Source organism: Oryctolagus cuniculus, chromosome 20, assembly GCF_964237555.1.
Source record: "Oryctolagus cuniculus chromosome 20, mOryCun1.1, whole genome shotgun sequence".
In the NCBI taxonomy this organism is placed as follows: domain Eukaryota; kingdom Metazoa; phylum Chordata; class Mammalia; order Lagomorpha; family Leporidae; genus Oryctolagus; species Oryctolagus cuniculus.
Genome location: NC_091451.1, coordinates 12,599,166 through 12,617,548, shown reverse-complemented (window position 1 = coordinate 12,617,548; position 18,383 = coordinate 12,599,166). Strand labels below are relative to the sequence as shown.

The 18,383-nt window shown below is 36.7% G+C and overlaps 1 protein-coding gene across 21 annotated transcripts in view; it reads right to left on the bottom strand.

Annotated features, from left to right (window-relative positions):
* GPHN (gephyrin) overlaps positions 1–18,383 on the bottom strand; it is a 566,685-nt gene that overhangs the window by 428,082 nt on the left and 120,220 nt on the right. For all 21 annotated transcript variants that reach the window (XM_070065103.1, XM_070065105.1, XM_070065109.1 and 18 more), the window contains one exon: positions 935–1,013. In XM_070065103.1, coding sequence (XP_069921204.1) covers positions 935–1,013 — 79 coding nt within the window. The remainder of the gene's footprint in view (positions 1–934; positions 1,014–18,383) is intronic.

The window sequence follows — 18,383 nt, the reverse complement described above, 5'->3', positions numbered from 1 at the left end:
AATAATCAATATATATATTCAGCACTCTCTTGTGATAACATATTTTCAAAATGACTGTTCAATCAGTAAAAAATCAATAATCTTTAAGTTCAAATATTCTTATGTTTTATTGCTCACAAAATTTTCAACGGAGTTCCTAGAGAAACTTGTAGGAGGGTAGAGATCACATGCAATCTAGAAGACTGATTTCTTATTTTAAAATATTTTATTATATGCATCAAACATCATTAAAGTACCCAGACTTAACCAGCTTTGAATTTTTTTCTTTACATAAAAGACAATCTTCCTGAGAATGTGGGCTCATATAGAAGAGAATATGTATATTTCCTGGTAAATAGGAGTGCAAAAAATTAATGAATTCATGAAGTAGAAAATGATATTATAACCAAGTATATGCTGTTAAGAGTGGCACTGACTCATAAGCAGGGAAATTTAAAACATGAACCCCACAAAATTCTGCAAAATGTTTGTGCCATATACACCTTTCTAATGTGGAATATCAGAAACACATTTAATATGTTAAACTAAATACAGTTACTACAAGCAGCTATTTTATAGTTCTAATTAAAATACAAATAATTATGGTAATTATATTTTATAAACTTAAACTTAAAGTGAACTAAATTAAATCCTACCTTCCAAAGCAAACCAATTACTAATCATCTTCCCTGTCTACTATTTCCACACTGGTAAGATATCACCAGCCATTAGCTCTGTACCTTTAAAAATCAGTCACTAATAATAACATTCTTTCATTTAAAATTCTTCTGTTCCTTAAAATAAACTGTTCTATCAGACTTTGCAACATCTACCATAAATCATTAGAAAAAAAGAAACAGTCTACCTGTAAATTAGCTCCTAGCCCTCTTTTGAAAAAAGTAAAACCAACAATAAAGTTTTAAATTACATGTAGTAATGAAAACCAAATACTTACAAAGAAGGATCTTGTACGAGATCTTTGAGATTTATCCCACTGCGATCTTCTGCAAGATTCCTGAAGCAACTATCACTCACTAAACAGGAATGGGGGAAAGAAAAGAAAATTAATTTTTGTTTACATTTCACATAAGCCATTGCTGACCAAAAGGAATTTTGAGAAGAAAATTCACTTTTTTCCCAAACACCAATATTGATTGATTTTAGGCTTCATCAATTTAGCAACATATTAATATTTAAGGATAAACTCAATATTTCAATCATATACACTAATTTAAGCACACTGATTTTATAGAAATATAATATATAAAATAATAAACATGCTGGTCTAAATTTTATTCTAGAGGATCAATAACATCCTTTTCTCCTTTCCAGCTAAAGAACTAACTCTGGGGCTGGTGCCGCAGCTCACTAATCCTCTGCCTGCGACGCCGGCACCCTGGGTTCTAGGCCCAGTTGGGGTGCCAGATTCTGTCCTGGTTGCTCCTCTTCCAGTCCAGCTCTCTGCTGTGGCCTGGGAAGGCAGTGAAGGATGGCCCAAGTGCTTGGGCCCCTGCACCCGCATGGGAGACTAGGGGGAAGCACCTGGCTCCTGGCTTTGGATTGGCGCAATGCGCCGGCCGTAGCGGCCACTTCGGGGATGAACCAACAGAAAAGGAAGACCTTTCTCTCTATTTCTCTCTCACTAACTCTGCCAGGAAAGAAGGAAAGAAGGAAAGAAGGAAAGAAGGAAAGAAGGAAGGAAGGAAGGAAGGAAGGAAAAGAAAGAAAAGAAAAGAACAGAACTAACTCTGTTTTCATTTGTTATATATTAGATTGTTTTCAAAGATTTTACTTAAAGAATTTTTACCAAACAGATTTGATGCAAGCTGAAACACATACGCAAATTTCCAAACTACAGTAGTTCTACCCTCCATTACTTAGTAAATGACAATCATAGTTTGTCTAGCATCATCAAGAATTACTGTATACTTAGAAATATTTGTAAAATAGACTATTTAGCAGAGTTCTTGCCTAATAATAAATAATTTTTTGTATATATTCATTTTTCTAATCTAGAACTAGGCAATAATTGATATTTATTAATGTGCTAAGCACTATGTGCTCATATTCTCACCTACAATAAGTATAATGTAGTACTATATATACTCAATATGATCTCTGATGAAACATTTATTCATTTATTTTACCATTTCCTTCATTTATTTGAGAGGCACAGAGAGAGAGAGAGAGGCAGATAAACAGAGCTGTGGTCCACTAGTTCACCCACCAAATGACCAGAACACCTGGGGCTGGATGAGTCTCAATTCTGGAGCCAGGAATGCAACTCAGATCTCCCATATGGACATCAGGAACCTAATAGCTGGAGCCATTACTGCTGATTCCTAGTCTGCATTAGTAGAAGTTGGATTTAAGAGTGGACCCACAGGGCCGGCGCTGTGGCGTAGCAGATTAAGCCACTGCCTGCAGTGCTGGCATCCCATATGGGTGCCAGTTCAAGACCCAGCTGCTCCACTTCTGATTCAGCTCTCTGCTATGGCCTGGGAAAGCAGTAGAAGATGGCCCAAGTCCTTGGGCTCCTGCACCCACGTGGGAGACTCGGAAAAAGCTCCTGGCTCCTGGCTTCAGATCGGCACAGCTCCGGCCATTGCGGCCAGTTGGGGAGTGAACCAGCGGATGGAAGACCTCTCTCTCTCTCTCTGCCTCTCCTTCTCTCTCTGCCTCTCCTTCTCTCTCTGTGTAATGCTGACTTTCAAATAAATATAAATCTTAAAAAAAAAAAAAAAAGAGAGAGAGTAGAGCCATGATTTACATGATATTGGATGTCTGTGTCTTAACTGGCATCTTAACCTGTAAGTCAAATGTCCATCCCTATTCAATCATTTTGGATCAGTCTATCAAATTATTAGAAAATATATATGAAAGATGTAACAATCTCTTATTTCTAGGGGAGGCATTAACATCCTATCTTTCTCTAGTCAGGAAGGATTTTCCTGTAAAATAAATTTACTATTTTTAAAAATTCATGCCTTAAAAACACTGTGATCACAGTGTTAAAGTCAGATCCTCTCACTGCTTGTAGCATTCACTATCTACAAAGAAGGGAAGCTATCTGAATTCTAACATACCATATTAATTGTTTCCAATTTTATATAAATCTCAAAGAATAATGAGAAAGTATCTAGCATGGGTTAGATTTAATAAAGTGTAAATATGAGGGGCTTCAAAATGTAATGAAAAGTGAAATAAAGGAAAGTTTTATTTTGGTAAAAGAAATTAGGAATTCATGTATAGTTTTTCACAATACACATTTTCAATGACATGTCTTAGGACCACTGTTGTGACTATAGTCTAGCTCAATGCTTGTCTATATCTTAATAATTGTAATTATTCTCACATTATGTTTCCTGGTGAAGTAAAACTTTAATCATTTTCTTAAGAAAAAGACTTAATTCCCAGAATCTATTATTGGCTTTTGTTTGTTATAGCATAAGATGGAAAGATACAACAATTTGGGAACTTACAATTTAAAAATATGTGTTAAATTAACGCGAAAATTTTGTACTTTATCCTAAGAGGAAAACTTACTTGCTTCGATCTTAGGGCAAAAAGATATCATTCAAAAGATACAAGCATGGCCATGCATAACCTACTATTTATAACTCAAATGATACACTATCTGCTAAATGCCACAAATATATAAATATCCAAAGAACTGAAGAACCTAGCTAGATAAAATGGCAATATTCTCTGAAAACTACATATATTGGAGGCTGCAGCATCAAAATAATTAAGGCAAATAAACATAGTTAACTATATGTTACAGGTATCTGTACAAGAGATTTCTATATACTTTCCTAAGAGAACAGGTTTGAAAATTCAAATTGCAAAATAATTAATTATAAAAAGATCTCTGAATGAAAAAGCTAAATTCAAGATTCCATTTCCAGAAAAGAGAATGTAAGATAAACTTAGAAAGTAAGCAAGTGCCAAAAGAATTGATAGACATGTTAAGAGAACAAAGACAACAGCAACACAGATAGGACTGCCATAAACCATATCTGAAACTATGTAAGCACTAAAATAAGTGATAGTATGTTTTAAATTACCAAATAAAATAATCTACTAGTTCATGTTAATATATTAATCAATCAAAACTTCAGCAAAGTACGTCTACAAAAAATATTTACTAGCCATGAAGGGGAAAAATTGTGAAATTATAATGCAGAAATATAGCACATACTATAGATACATAACATGCAGCTGAATTAAACACTACTAGTAATAAGACAAATACAATAAAATAAGCCACCTGATGAGATACAATAGGAAGAATACAGCATCACTTTTGTGCTAGTATGGACAAAGATGTATAACTTAGCATAAGATCAAGCAAGTCATTTAGAGGTATTTACTCAAAAGAAATGAAAAAAATACACATATACAAAAATATTTGTACAAGAATATTTGTATAAAAAATCAACTAATAGATTTTTGAAATTGTAAAACATCCTTCCAATGAAATATTAGTCAGCAATATAAAAGTTTTTATGAATACCATAACATAAACTCAAAAACAAAATGAAAGTCAAACACAAAAGAGTATATACTGTAAGACACCAGGTATATACAGCACAAAATTGGTAAAACTAATTTATTGGGATGAGGGAAAAAGAAATCTTGCCTGTCAGCTGACTTTTTGTTGATGCCTTGAAAAGTACTATTTTCAGAAATAAGAAAGAGAATGCATTTAAAGAAAAATAAAAAGTATAAAGGAATTTATTATGTAAAAAATGAAACAGTCTAAAGAATAAAATGCATTGAAAGCAAATAGCCTAAAGAATGTACTGTAAGTAGTAAAAGTAAAATTTGCTTAAAGATTTATTTTTTTATTTGAAAGGCAGAGTTAGATAGAACAGAGGCAGAGAGAGAGAGGTCCTCCATCCGCTGGCTCACTCCCCAAATGGCCACAATGGCTGGAGCTGAGTTGGTTCAAAGCCAGGAGCCAGTAGCTTCCTCAGATCTCCCACATGAGTGTAAGGGCCCAAGCACTTGGACCATCTTCTACTGTTTTCCCAGGTGCATTAGCAGGGAACCAGATCGGATAGGAGCAGCCAGGACTCAAAGTATAATAAAGTATAAATAAATTTAAACTCTAAAGAAGGAACTAGCCTAATCAGGAACAACAAGAAAAAATGTAACAAGAGCCAAAATAGCAATGAGAGATCAAATTTAATATTAGCAGAAAACAGTAATATAAGATCTATATAAATCAGTATACAACTATACCGGGAATAGGAATAGACCAGTGTACACTCAAATGAAATGGTAGAAAGGCCCTAATCTGAGTGAGAGTATAGAAAGTGGAATGGTGATAGCCTTGAATGAGTAGACCAAACTGGATGGAATGGATGGTTCTACTAGGTGAAATAAAATAAAGACAAATCAATTTTTTCTCATTTCTTAGCAGATATAGATAATTATGAGCTTTTGAACCTGGGTATTTACAGGGCAATACTTACTTGCTAAGATTTAGGCACCACAGCAAGCACATTACTTGTATTATTCCATTTAATCTAATCCTTTTCCCAATTTTGTGAGACATTGACATCCCCTTTTCTATAGACAAGAAAATGAAGCTTGGAGCAGGTAACTAATTACCCAAATATCTCAGACACAGCCAGTATAGATTGTTTTAATTTTTAAAAAATTATCAACTAAGAGAATACTATTATCAATTATATAAACATAAAATTAGGTAGAGTATCTAGACTGGAAACTAAGTAGCAGAAGGAAAGGATAATATAATTCAGATAACATGAACCTGAACCTACAGCAAGATTTAAAAAGAAAAAAAAATGAATGCTTAGAAGGTGATGAAAGAAAACTGCGCAGGCTTAGAAATTGTTCAGGCTGGGGCCAGCGCTGAGGTACAGTGTGTAAGGCCGCCAACTGCAATACAGGCATACCATAGGGGTGATGGTTTGAGTCCCAGCTGTCCCACTTCTAATCCAACTCCCAATGTGTCTGGGAAACCAGCAGAAGATGGCCCAAATACTTGGGCTCCTACACTCACATGGGAAAACTGAAAAAAGCTCCTGGCTCCTGGCTTCAGACTGTCCCCGCCCTGGTCACTGCAGCCTTTTATGAAGTGAACCAGGACAACCTTGAGGGGGCGGAGCCAAGATGGCGGAATAGTGAGGGCGCGCACCGATAGTCCGGGAAAATTTAGTTTAATAAAAGGGGAGTTACGGTAGCCGCAGAAAAAAGAACCAGGAAAAAATTGCACGGGAATCGTGAATCGGAGGACCTACTGGGAGAACAAGGTCGCCCACCGCGCGGAAGCCAAGTCGTGGGACCGAGCCGCAGAAGCCCCAGTGCTCCAAGGGGAGTGCATGCCACACAGACAACAGAGGGGAGACTTGGGACGCTCAGGGCTCCGAGTCCACACATCGGCGCTGGAAGGGGAGGTGAGCTCAATAACCCGAGACATTGGTGGGGAAACGGGGGTCAGAATCTAGAGGGGGGCCAGAAAGTGCAGCAAACTCACTACCGGAAAGAAGGAAAAAAAAAGCTTCGGGGTTTCTCTTCCCCCTAACCTAGCAAAGGTTACAAGACTGGGAGGCTAGAAGAATTCCCAAGAGACAAAGAGCAGGCCTGCTCTCTGGATTTACATATCAATGGGGGAGAGCTAAGGAACTGAGTCACTACAATTCAGTAGCCTAGGCAACCCAGTGGGAGTCCAGAGGAGCCAAAGACTGGAAGCTAAATACCATCAATTCTGCACAGCCGTGCCCTGTGGTGTTACTTACCCCCTGAATAAATAAAATAAATAAATAAATAAAAAGAGAGAGATTTACCACGCATAACCTGAGGGTGTCACCTTTGCACACCCTTAACCTGGAAGAACCAGGCAGAGCTCTCAGGCCCCACCCATCTCAAGCCTCCAAGGCTCCTCCAACAGCAGGCAGTCCACTTAACACGGACACAGTATAAAAAAAAAAAAAAAAAAAAAAAAAAGAAAAAGAAAATGAAGTGAACCAGCAGATGAAAGATCGATCTCTCTCCCTCTCTTTCTCTCAATCTCTCTCCCTCTTTCCCCCCCACCCTTTCTCTCTTTTAACTCTGCCTTACAAATAAATAAATAAATCTTAAAAAAAAAGAAATTGTTCAGTCCTGGAAACAGATCATTTGCATACATGATAAAGAAGAATAAAGTGAGAAATTTATCCAATAAACAGAAGAATAAAAACCAACATTAATTTATAACATAATTAGTTCATCTAAAACTAAAACGTATTAAAACTGTCACAATATACGACTTAATACAATAAGAAATCTTCCTAAAGACAATTATCTAGTAGTTGCCATCATATCTATATACTCAAAATAAAGATGCTATCCTGTTTTAGTTACACATACCAAAAAGCTTTTTAGAACTCATACAAACTTGCCTCACAAAATAATACTGGGCTGGGTGTTTCACACAGCAATTAAGACACTGACTGAGACACCCATATCCATATCAGAGTGGCTGGTTCAAATCCCTACTCCTCCACTTTTGAGTAAGCTTCATGTTCATATGTACCCTTGAGAGGCAGATGATGGCTCAACTACTTGGGTCCCTGACATCCACAAGGGAGACTCAGATTTAAGTTTTGGACTCTTGGCTTTGGCCTGGTCCAACTCTGGCCACTGCCAGCATTTGGGGAGTGAACCAGCAGATGGAAGAACTGTCTATCTCTGTCTCTCTTCCTTTTAAATAAATAAAAAGTTCTAAAAATAAAACAGTAATTCTTACAAAGAAAGACCTACTGAGAAAAAAAAATTACATAAAATCATCCAATGATAAAAATACTGGAAATTTATATTTACTTTATAAGGGTATAAGGGATACAAAAATACTTCTTGAGCTAAAATTAAAATTGCTAATTGTTCTTAAAGATGAAGTTTCATTTTCCTGATAATACTGAACAAGAGGAAATAACACAGGCTATGCACTCTCTTTAAATATATGTAAAAAGTTAACATTAAATTGGTGGAAAATAAAATTACTTCATAGTGAAAGGCTATGAACAAATTAATATAGGAATATTCATAGACTGTGTAATTAACTAACATGACAAGAAAATCTGCTCACATGATGGCTTTTCAATACTTCATGGAAAATATACCTTATTGTCTAACACTATTTAATAAAATTTTTGAAGTACACCCCAACAAATTAGGAAAGGATACTAATTGTCCAATCCCTAGTATAATCTCACTGAACCTGCCCTTCTTTGTTTCTTCCAATTTCTCTAACATTTATTTCCATCTTGTTTATAGTTTTATATTCCAAGGCGCTAAGGAAATGTGAGCGGATTCTTTCTATCCCAAGATGGGATCCAATTAGGTATATACTTCTCAACATAATTATCTTTCTTTTACTGAATTCCCTAATTATAATCTCTTTTAAATCCAAGGAGCCAGTGAAAAGTATAGAAAGGAGCAGCATGAGCCACATAAACTAAGTCTGTAAAGAATATCTTTCAGCATTTTGTCTTGTCCATTTCCTCTCTTCCCCATTCCTTATATCCTCAAACTCTACTCTAACTGTCCAGTGAGTTCCACCAGAACCAACCAAACTCTAGAAGTAATCCAGGCTCTCCTCTTATCCTTCATTAATATGTAACCATCGCTTGTTAAATTTAATAAACTGGGTTAATTACAATAACCTGCTAATGTTGCAGCTAACATGTAGGGAAAAGTCAATCTAGTGAAATCTTACTTAATCCTTTTAGGAATAAATTAAGTGAATCACAGAGAAAATGACTTGTAATTATCTTAGAATTCAAGATCTAGAAAAGAGATCATAGAATATAATTATTCTATAAAGACAACATAATTGAGAAGTGGGATTTTTGATAAGGTGCCATTTTCTTTATACATAGTTAATCACTGTTAGTAACTGAATTTTGTACTATGTGGGTCCCTGACTGGTTATTCCTTCACTGTATTATCTTCCTATTATCACCTAGACACCAGGTTCCAATCTTCACCAACAGCTGACAACAAAAACATTAAATTTTTTACTGCTCAGCACAAAATAAACCTAATCCAAAGAGATTTATATAAAAGTGAGTAGAGGGGAGATTCTATAATAAAAGTACAAATTAATGGAAAAATAACCTAAGTAATTAGAAACACATCATCACTAATTTAAATAGGGGATAAAAAGGACCAAAGGGTTAATTCTTCCATTAAAAATATTTTTCATATCTAAAAATGCAAAATAACACATCATATAATTTACATATGTAAGCCTGCAATACCTTAAGCCTAATGATACTAAATCTTATTAGCGAAACCCTCATACACCGCTGAGAGGAACATAATTGGACCACACTGGAAAATAATCCAGACACATTTTGTAAAATTAAAAAATGTTTATATGCCAGAAATTCTACACCTGGATATCTACACCAGGGAAAATTTCACATACACATGATTCCCTGAAGCATTTTTTTTGCAATAGTAAAAATTCTGAAATAACAGAAAAATAAATTGTGATATATGTGCATTTATGCAATATACTACTTCTCAGAAGTTAAAATGAAGTAAAAAGCTAGATCTATCATATGAATATACCTCAGAAACAATGTTGAGGGGGGAAAAGTATGTTTCAGCATATATATAAAATATGCAAGACAATATTTTCTGGATATCAGAAAAACAACATAAATGTAAATGTAAAAGCAAGCATGGGCATGAAAACACCAAATTCAGAATTAGGGATACTTCTGGAAAGCAAGTGATGAAGGAAAATGATACAGATAAATAATTCAAAGACTATCATTCTATCTGTAATCCTTTTTTCTTAAATTCACTAGTGATTACCTAAACTTACTAGATTAAGAGCACTTTAAAATTTGTTGCTAACTATCTTCTATTCCTCTGAACAAGAATATTTTATGTAAAAAATCTTCAGAAGACTATATTAATTCTAACATTGAAATGCAGGCATTCCTAATAAAGCAAATTCTGGGCCGGCGCCGTGGCTCAATAGGCTAATCCTCCACCTTGCGGCGCCGGCACACCAGGTTCTAGTCCCGGTCGGGGCGCCGGATTCTGTCCCGGTTGCCCCTCTTCCAGGCCAGCTCTCTGCTATGGCCAGGGTGTGCAGTGGAGGATGGCCCAGGTGCTTGGGCCCTGCACCCCATGGGAGACCAGGAAAAGCACCTGGATCCTGGCTCCTGCCATTGGATCAGCGCGGTGCGCCGGCTGCAGCGGCGGCCATTGGAGGGTGAACCAACGGCAAAGGAAGACCTTTCTCTCTCTGTCTCTCTCTCTCACTGTCCACTCTGCCTGTCAAAAATAAATAAATAAATAAAAAAATAAAGCAAATTCTTAGTAGTCAGAAATTACAAAGCAAATTATAACTATACTCTTTTATATCTGATGGGATTATAAAATTCTATACTTGCAGTCAGTTATTGATCTTCCACAAGAATTTTATCTCCAATACACTTGTATGCAATCCAATTACAAGCACAACAAGTTGAATTGTTTATTATTCAATTCATACTCATATGTTAACCTCTTTCACTATAAAGACAGGCTGAAAAGCTTGTGGTATGTTTTAATGAATGGAAAATATACTGGGGGCCAGCGCCAAAGCTCACTTGGTTAATCCTCCGCCTGCGGCACTGGCATCCCATATGGACACCAGGTTCTAATCCAGGTTACTCCTCTTCCAGTCTAGCCCTCTGCTGTGGCCCAGGAAGGCAGGTGAGAATGGCCCAAGTGCTTGGGCCCCTGCACCCATGTGGGATACCAGGAAGAAGCACCTGGCTCCTGACTTTCGATCAGTGCAGCACCGGCCGTGGCGGCCATTTGGGGAGTGAACCAACAGAAGGAAAACCTTTCTCTCTCACTGTGTAACTCTACCTGTCAAATTAAAAAATATATATATACACACACACACACACACATATATATATATACTATATCTGTCTTTATTAACTACCTGTAAGACCCAGCTAAGAAGATAATAAAAATTATTATGTAAATCTAACAACTCAGAGTAACTAGAAGTATGGCATTCAAAAAAAATTTTTTTTTTTGAAAGGCAGAGTGGACAGTGAGAGAGAGAGACAGAGAGAAAGGTCTTCCTTTTCCATTGTTCACCCTCCAATGGCCACTATGGACGGCACGCTGCGACCGGTGCACCGCGCTGATCCGAAGCCAGGAGCCAGGTGCTTCTCCTAGTCTCCCATCCGGTACAGGGCCCAAGCACTTGGGCCATCCTCCTCTGCACTCCCGGGCCACAGCAGAGAGCTGGCCTGGAAGAGGAGCAACTGGGACAGAATCCGGCCCTCCGACCAGGATTAGAACCTAGTGTGCCAGTGCCACAGGCGGAGGATTAGCCTAGTGAGCCACGGCACCGGCCACTGCATTCAATTTCTTTTTTCTTTGACAGGCAGAGTGGACAGTGAGAGAGAGAAAGAGAGAAAGGTCTTCCTTTTCCGTTGGTTCATCCCCCAAGTGGCCACTACATCCGGCATGTTGCGGCCAGCGCGCTGCACCGATCCAAAGCCAGAAGCCAGGTGCTTCCTCCTGCTCTCCCATGCAGGTGCAGGGCCCAAGGACGTGAGCCATCCTCCACTGCCTTCCCAGGCCACAGCAGAGAGCTGCACTGGAAGAGGAGCAACCAGGACAGAATCCGGCACCCCAACCAGGACTAGAACCTGGGGTGCTGGTGCCACAGGTGGAGGATTAGCCTAGTGAGCCACGGCGCCAGCCTATGGCATTCAATTTAATACATTATATCTTGCTGCTTTTATTTAAAAGGATCATATCCTAAATATATTAAGTTACCTGCTAACATTCATCTTAATAAAATCCTACTCAGATACATATATTACTATTAGCATTCCTGTTAAATAATTATCCTACAGTGAATATTTTTTATCAGAATGAGAATAAGTATTTTTCATGAAACAATTACTTAAATGAATGTAATTCTCTGAGAATAAAGTTTCTTACAGCTCAATAAAATGTCAAAACTTAGAAGAAATTAATTATGAATATAGAAGAAACAGAATAACTTGTATACATTTACATATATTTTGGGCTAAATTCAATTTTCTCTTCTACAAGCTAGAACATAAATTTCAGTCCTTGCCTATGAAGACGCTAAATAGATTCTGGTACTCTATTTATTATCTGCACATACATAGTAGATGGCACAGGAGATGCACCTTATGAAAAACAGGGGTATTAATTGAAGGTTAGCAGACTAAATGTTGAAAAACAGCCTAATCCTATTTGAAAGTTAAATATCATATGTTCTCCCTGATCGGCAACAACTAACTGAGCACTAAAGGGGAAACTTGTTGAAATGAAATGGACACTATGAGAAACAGTGACTTGATCAGCTCTTGTCCTGACAGTTGATGTACAATGTAATACTTTATCCATTTTAGTATTTTTTTTGTTCTAGTACCACTGGTTGAACTCTGTAATTAACACACAATTATTCTTAGGTGTTTAAATTTTAACTGAAAAGTGATCCCTGTTAGGAATTTGGAAAACATTATGTTGAGTGAAATAAGCCAATCCCAAAGGGACAAATACCACTTGTTCTCCTTGATAGGTGACAACTAACTGAGCACCAAAGGGGAAACTTGTTGAAGTGAAATGGACACTATGAGAAACAGTGACTTGATCAGCTCTTGTCCTGACAGTTGATGTACAATGTAATACTTTATCCATTTTAGTATTTTTTTTTGTTCTAGTACCATTGGTTGAACTCTGTAATTAACACACAATTATTCTTAGGTGTTTAAATTTTAACTGAAAAGTGATCCCTGTTAGGAATTTGGAAAACATTATGTTGAGTGAAATAAGCCAATCCCAAAGGGACAAATACCACTTGTTCTCCTTGATAGGTGACAACTAACTGAGCACCAAAAAGGAAACCTGTTAAAGTGAAATGAACACTAGGAGAAACGGTGACTTGATCAGCCCTCACACTGACTGTTGATGAGCAACTTGATATGTTATCCCTCTTAGTATTTTTGTTTGTTTGTTCTACTTAATACTTTTGGTTGAATACTGTAATCAATACACAATTATTCTTAAGTGCTGAAACTTAACTGAAAAGTGATCTCTGTTAAATATAAGAGTGGGAATAAGAGAGGGAAGAGATGTGCAATTTGGGACATGCTCAAGCTGACTTACCTCAAACGGTAGAGTTAGAAACATACCAGGGGATTCCAATTCAATCCCATCGAGGTGGCATGTACCAATGCCATCTCACTAGTCCCAGTGATCAATTTCTGTTCACAATTGATCGTAATGATAGGACTAAGAACCAAAGGGATCACATAAACAAGAATAGTGTCTGCAAATACTAGCTGATAGAATCAAAAAGGGAGAGAATGATCCAACATGGGAAGTGAGATACACAGCAGACCCATAGAATGGCAGATGTCCTAAACAGCACTCTGGCCTCAGAATCAGCCCTTAAGGCATGCGGATCCGGCTGAAAAGCCCATGAGAGTATTTCAGGCATGGAAAGCCAGGACACTCTGGGGAAAAAAAAAAAAACCTAAATGAAAGATCTCCACGAGTGAGATCCCAGTGGAAAGAATGGGTCATCAAAGAAGGAAGTACCTTTCTCTGAAGGGAGGAGAGAACTTCCACTTTGACCATGGCCTTGTCTAAATATGATCAGAGTCAGTGAACTCAGGGGGCTTCCATAGCCTTGGCAGCTCATGACAAGAGCCTAGGGTGATTACTGATGCCATAAACAAGAGTGTCAATTTGTTAAGTCAACAACAGGAGTCACTGTGCACTTACTCCTCATGTAGGATCTTTGTCCTTAGTGTGCTGTACATTGAGATTTAATGCTATAACTAGTACTCAAACAGTATTTTTCATTTATTTATGTTTCATTTATTTATGTTTCTGTGTGGGAGCAAACTGTTGAAATCTTTACTTAATGTTTGCTAAACTGATCTTCTGTATATAAAGAGAATTGAAAATGAATCCTGATGTGAATGGAAGGGGAGAGGGAGTGGGAAAGGGGAGGGTTGCGGGTGGGAGGGACGTTATTGGGGGGAAGCCATTGTAATCCATAAGCTGTACTTTGGAAATTTATATTCATTAAATAAAAGTTTAAAAAAAAAACAAAAGTTAGCAAACTAAATATTGAAAATCATAGCTTATTCTACCACACCACAAAAAGAATACTCATAGCAGCAGACAAGTCATATAGACAAGTGATTAAAGGGTTTTCTCAAGAACAAAATGGCTCAAGGGAAAATACAGTAAGATAGTGGCATTCATGACTTCAACAAAATTGCTAGATAAACTATCTAATAACTCTATAATGAAATCTACTAGATTATAAAGCTTATCATATCACATAAAAAGTATGCCTCCCTATTAAATATAAATGTATATATAGGAATCACACAATATGTGAAGAAACTTCCTTATGAACAACAAAGATGAATCTAAACAAATTAACAAACAAAAAAGAAATAAAGACAACGGAAGAAACAAAAGACTAAAAACAAACTATGATGTCATTAAAGGAAGATCAAGATGTAGGCTTGGAACAAGAATAAGAAATTATTAAAAATGGGCATTCAAAAAATAAGAATTCTTGGAATCTAAAAATGTGAGATGCAAAATGCATTAAAAGGTCTGAAGACACATGCAAGGAAAACAAATTACCAGGAACTACAATGAAAGAATTAAAATTACAGACAATAGGATAGAAAAGTTAAGAAAATCAAAAAATGAATTGAGAAGTCTAACATCCAACCAGAAGTTCCAAGAAAAGTAAAAAAAAAAAAAAAAGAAAGAAAAAGAAAAAGAAAAAAAAGGAGGGCCAGATTAAGGAAATAGTAAGAAAATTTCCTACGATTTAAAAATACATTTCCAGATTAAATAGAACTAACAGAGTGAACTAAAGAACTAAGTACCTAGCAGAGCAAATTAAAATTATTTTAAACCCTTACCACAAAACATCCTCAAGAAATTTCAGGGGGCCAGTATTGTAACATGGCGGGTAAAGCCATTGCCTGCAGCATGGGCATCCCATATGAAAGCTGGTTTGAATACCAACTGTTCCACTTATAATCCAGCTTCCTGCTAATGGCCTGAGAAAAACAGCAGAAAATGGCCTAAGTGTTTGAGACTCCCGCCACCCATGTAGGAGATCCGAATGAAGCTCCTGGCTCATAGCTTTGGCCTGGCTCAGCCCGGCCACTGTGGCCAGGAAGATAATCCCTCTTTTCCCCTCTCTCTCTCTAAATCTAACTTTCAAAATAAATAAATAATTTTTTAAAAAAGAAATTTCAGAATAACAGTACCAAAAAAAAAAAAAAAGAAAAGAAAGAAAAAGAAAAGAATAGAGAAGAGAAGAAAAAAGATTCTAGGGAGTAAGAATTTAGCCTCGTATCTAAGATGCCTATATCCCATATTGGAGTACCTGGGTTCAACTTTCTACCAATGCAGACTTGAGGGGTAGTTGGTGACAACTCAAGTTACTGGGTTTCTGTCACCCACATAGCAGATTTTGAATGCATTCCCAGTTTCCAGCTTTGGCCTTGGCCCAGCCCTGACTGTTATATGCCTTTGAGGAGTGAACCAGTAGATGGATGGGAGCTCTCTCTGTAAGTCTGTCTATCTCTTATGCCTTTCAAATAACTACTAAAAAATGTTTAGAGTCCAGAGAATGAAAATGACTAAAGGACTGAATATTCACTTACATAAAAGATTAAGAATCAAAATGCCATTGGAGGCTTATGGTTTCAGCTCTGACATGTTAAAAGCTTAAAAACTGTTCCTCTAATCCTTACAATAAGAAAACACTTGACAAACTAAAAGTCCATGATTTTTCTTGGACCTGTCCAAGGACACAGGGCAAACTGTCAACCCTAAACCTGGAAAGTCTAGTACACAGAGAGAGACACAGAACCCAAGATGTGCTTACTTGGAAATCTTAAGTATGTTACAGAATGCTTAGCAATTCTGATGAACTTGAGGTGGAATGTAAGGAGCAACAGAATAAAAAGCTCTATGGGCTTTAGTCAAAAGGAGCCCTTACACATCTGCAGTGTTTTCATCTATGAGAGCCTCCAGGTTCTCACAGGGAAAATTTAAGGAAGCTCCAATGTGGCCTTAGTGGCATTACAACAGTAATGTGGAGTTTTAATACCCCACTTTCAGCAATGCACAGATCAACCAGACAGAAAATCAGCAAGGAAACAGCAGAGTTAATCAACACTATAGACCAAATGGACCTAAAAGATATCCACAGAACTTTCCATCCTACAGTTGCAGAATACACATTCTTCTCAGCAGTACGTGGAACTTCCTCTAGGACTGCTCACATACTAGGCCATGAAGCAATTCTCAGCAAATTAAAAAAAAAAAAAAAAAAGAAAGAAATCAAACCATATATCCTCTCAGACCACAATGGATTGAAGCTAGAAATAAGCAATTTAGGAATCTCTAAAACACCTGCAAACACATGAAGACTGAACAACATGCTCCTGAATGTATGTGGGTCATACAAGAAATCAAAAGAGAAATCAAAAAATTTCTGGAAACAAATGAATATAAAAATAATTAAAAATTAATCTTGATGAAGAATGGGATAGGAGAGGGAGTGGAAGATGGGATGGTTGCAGGTGGGAGGGAGGTTATGGGGGGAAAAGCCACTATAATCCAAAAGTTGTACTTTCGAAATTTATATTTATTAAATAAAAGTTTAAAAAAAGAGAGAGAATAAGTAGTGTGACACTGTTGTTGTTTACTATAACTCAGAGCTAATATTTTCATTTCTTTAAGTGTGTCAATTGTTTGTATAATTAAAACTCAATACACTGCGTAAATCGTGTTCAAAAAAAAAAAAAAAAAAGAGAGAGAGAGAGACACCATGAGAGCATTCAAGCATGGAAAGCCAAGAAAATGTAGCAAAAAAAAAAAAAAAAAAAAACAACAACAACAACAACTCTACATGAAGGATCTCTGTGAAAGACCCCAGTGGAAAGAAGTGCCCATCAAAGAAGGAGGTACTTTTCTCTGAAGGGAGGAGAGAACTTCCACTTTGCTTATGGCCTTGTCTAATACTGACAGACTTGGTGGATTCAAAAGGATTCCATAGCCTAAGCAGCTCATGTTAAGAGCCTCCAGTAATCACTGACATCATTAACAACAAATTAAATTAACAACAGGAGTCATTGTGCACTTACTTCCCATGCAGGACTTCTGTTCTCAATGAATGGCATTATGAGAATTAACTGTAAAACTTGTTCTCAGTTTGTGTGCATGTGTGTGTGTGAATTGTTGAAATCTTTACTTAGTATAGAGTTGGTCCTCTGTGTATAAACTTAATTGGAAACGAATCTTAATGGAGAATAGGACTGGGAATGGGAAAGAGAGGAGGAACTGGGGTGGGAGTTGGGGTGGGAGGGCAGATATGGCAGAAAGAATCATTATATTCCTAAAGTTGTACTTATGAAATTTGCACTCATTAAATAAAAGGTTCCTTTGGGAAGAAAACCTTTAAAAAAAACCTACAGAATGGAAAAAATATTCATAAAGTATTTAATTTCTAAAATTCTATATAAGAAACTCAACAGCAAGAAAACAAATAACCCGATTAGCGAATGAGCTGAATAGACATTTCTCAAAATGGGACACATGGTCAACAAACTTAGGAAAAACAATGCTCAGCAACACTAAACATCAGAAAAGTACAAATCAATTCAAAACCACTATAAGATATTGCCCCAATCCATTTAGATTGGTTATTATCAAAAAGATAAAGATAGCAAGTGTTGATTAGGATGTATAGAAAAAGGAACCTTGATACACTGTTAACATTAATGTAAATTAGTACTGCCATTATGGGAAACAGTATACAAGTTCCTCAGAAAAGTGAAAATAAAACCATCATATGATCCAGCAATCCCACTACTGAGTTACATACCACAGAAAACAAAATCAGTAATTCAAAAAGATATCTGCACTCCCATGCTTACTACAGGTTATTCACAACAGTGCAAATATGGAATTGACTTGCTAATATCAATGGGTGAGCAGATGAAGAAAATATGGTATGTGATTAAGAAGAACAAAATCATGTCATTTGTGACAACATGGGTGATCCTAGAGGACATTATTTTAAGTAAAATAAGACCCAGTAAAACAAATACTGCATTATCTCTCTCATATGTGGTATCTACTTTTTTAAAAAAAAAGTTGAACTCATAGAAGTAAAGAACAGAAGGATGGTTTCAGAGGCTGTGATAGCTGAGAGACAAAGAGTTGGGGAACAGTTGTCCAAAGCACATATAATCATAATTAGATGGAAAGAATAAGTTTATGTGATCTATTGTATTGCATGGTGACTACTGTTAATGATGTTATGTTGTATACCT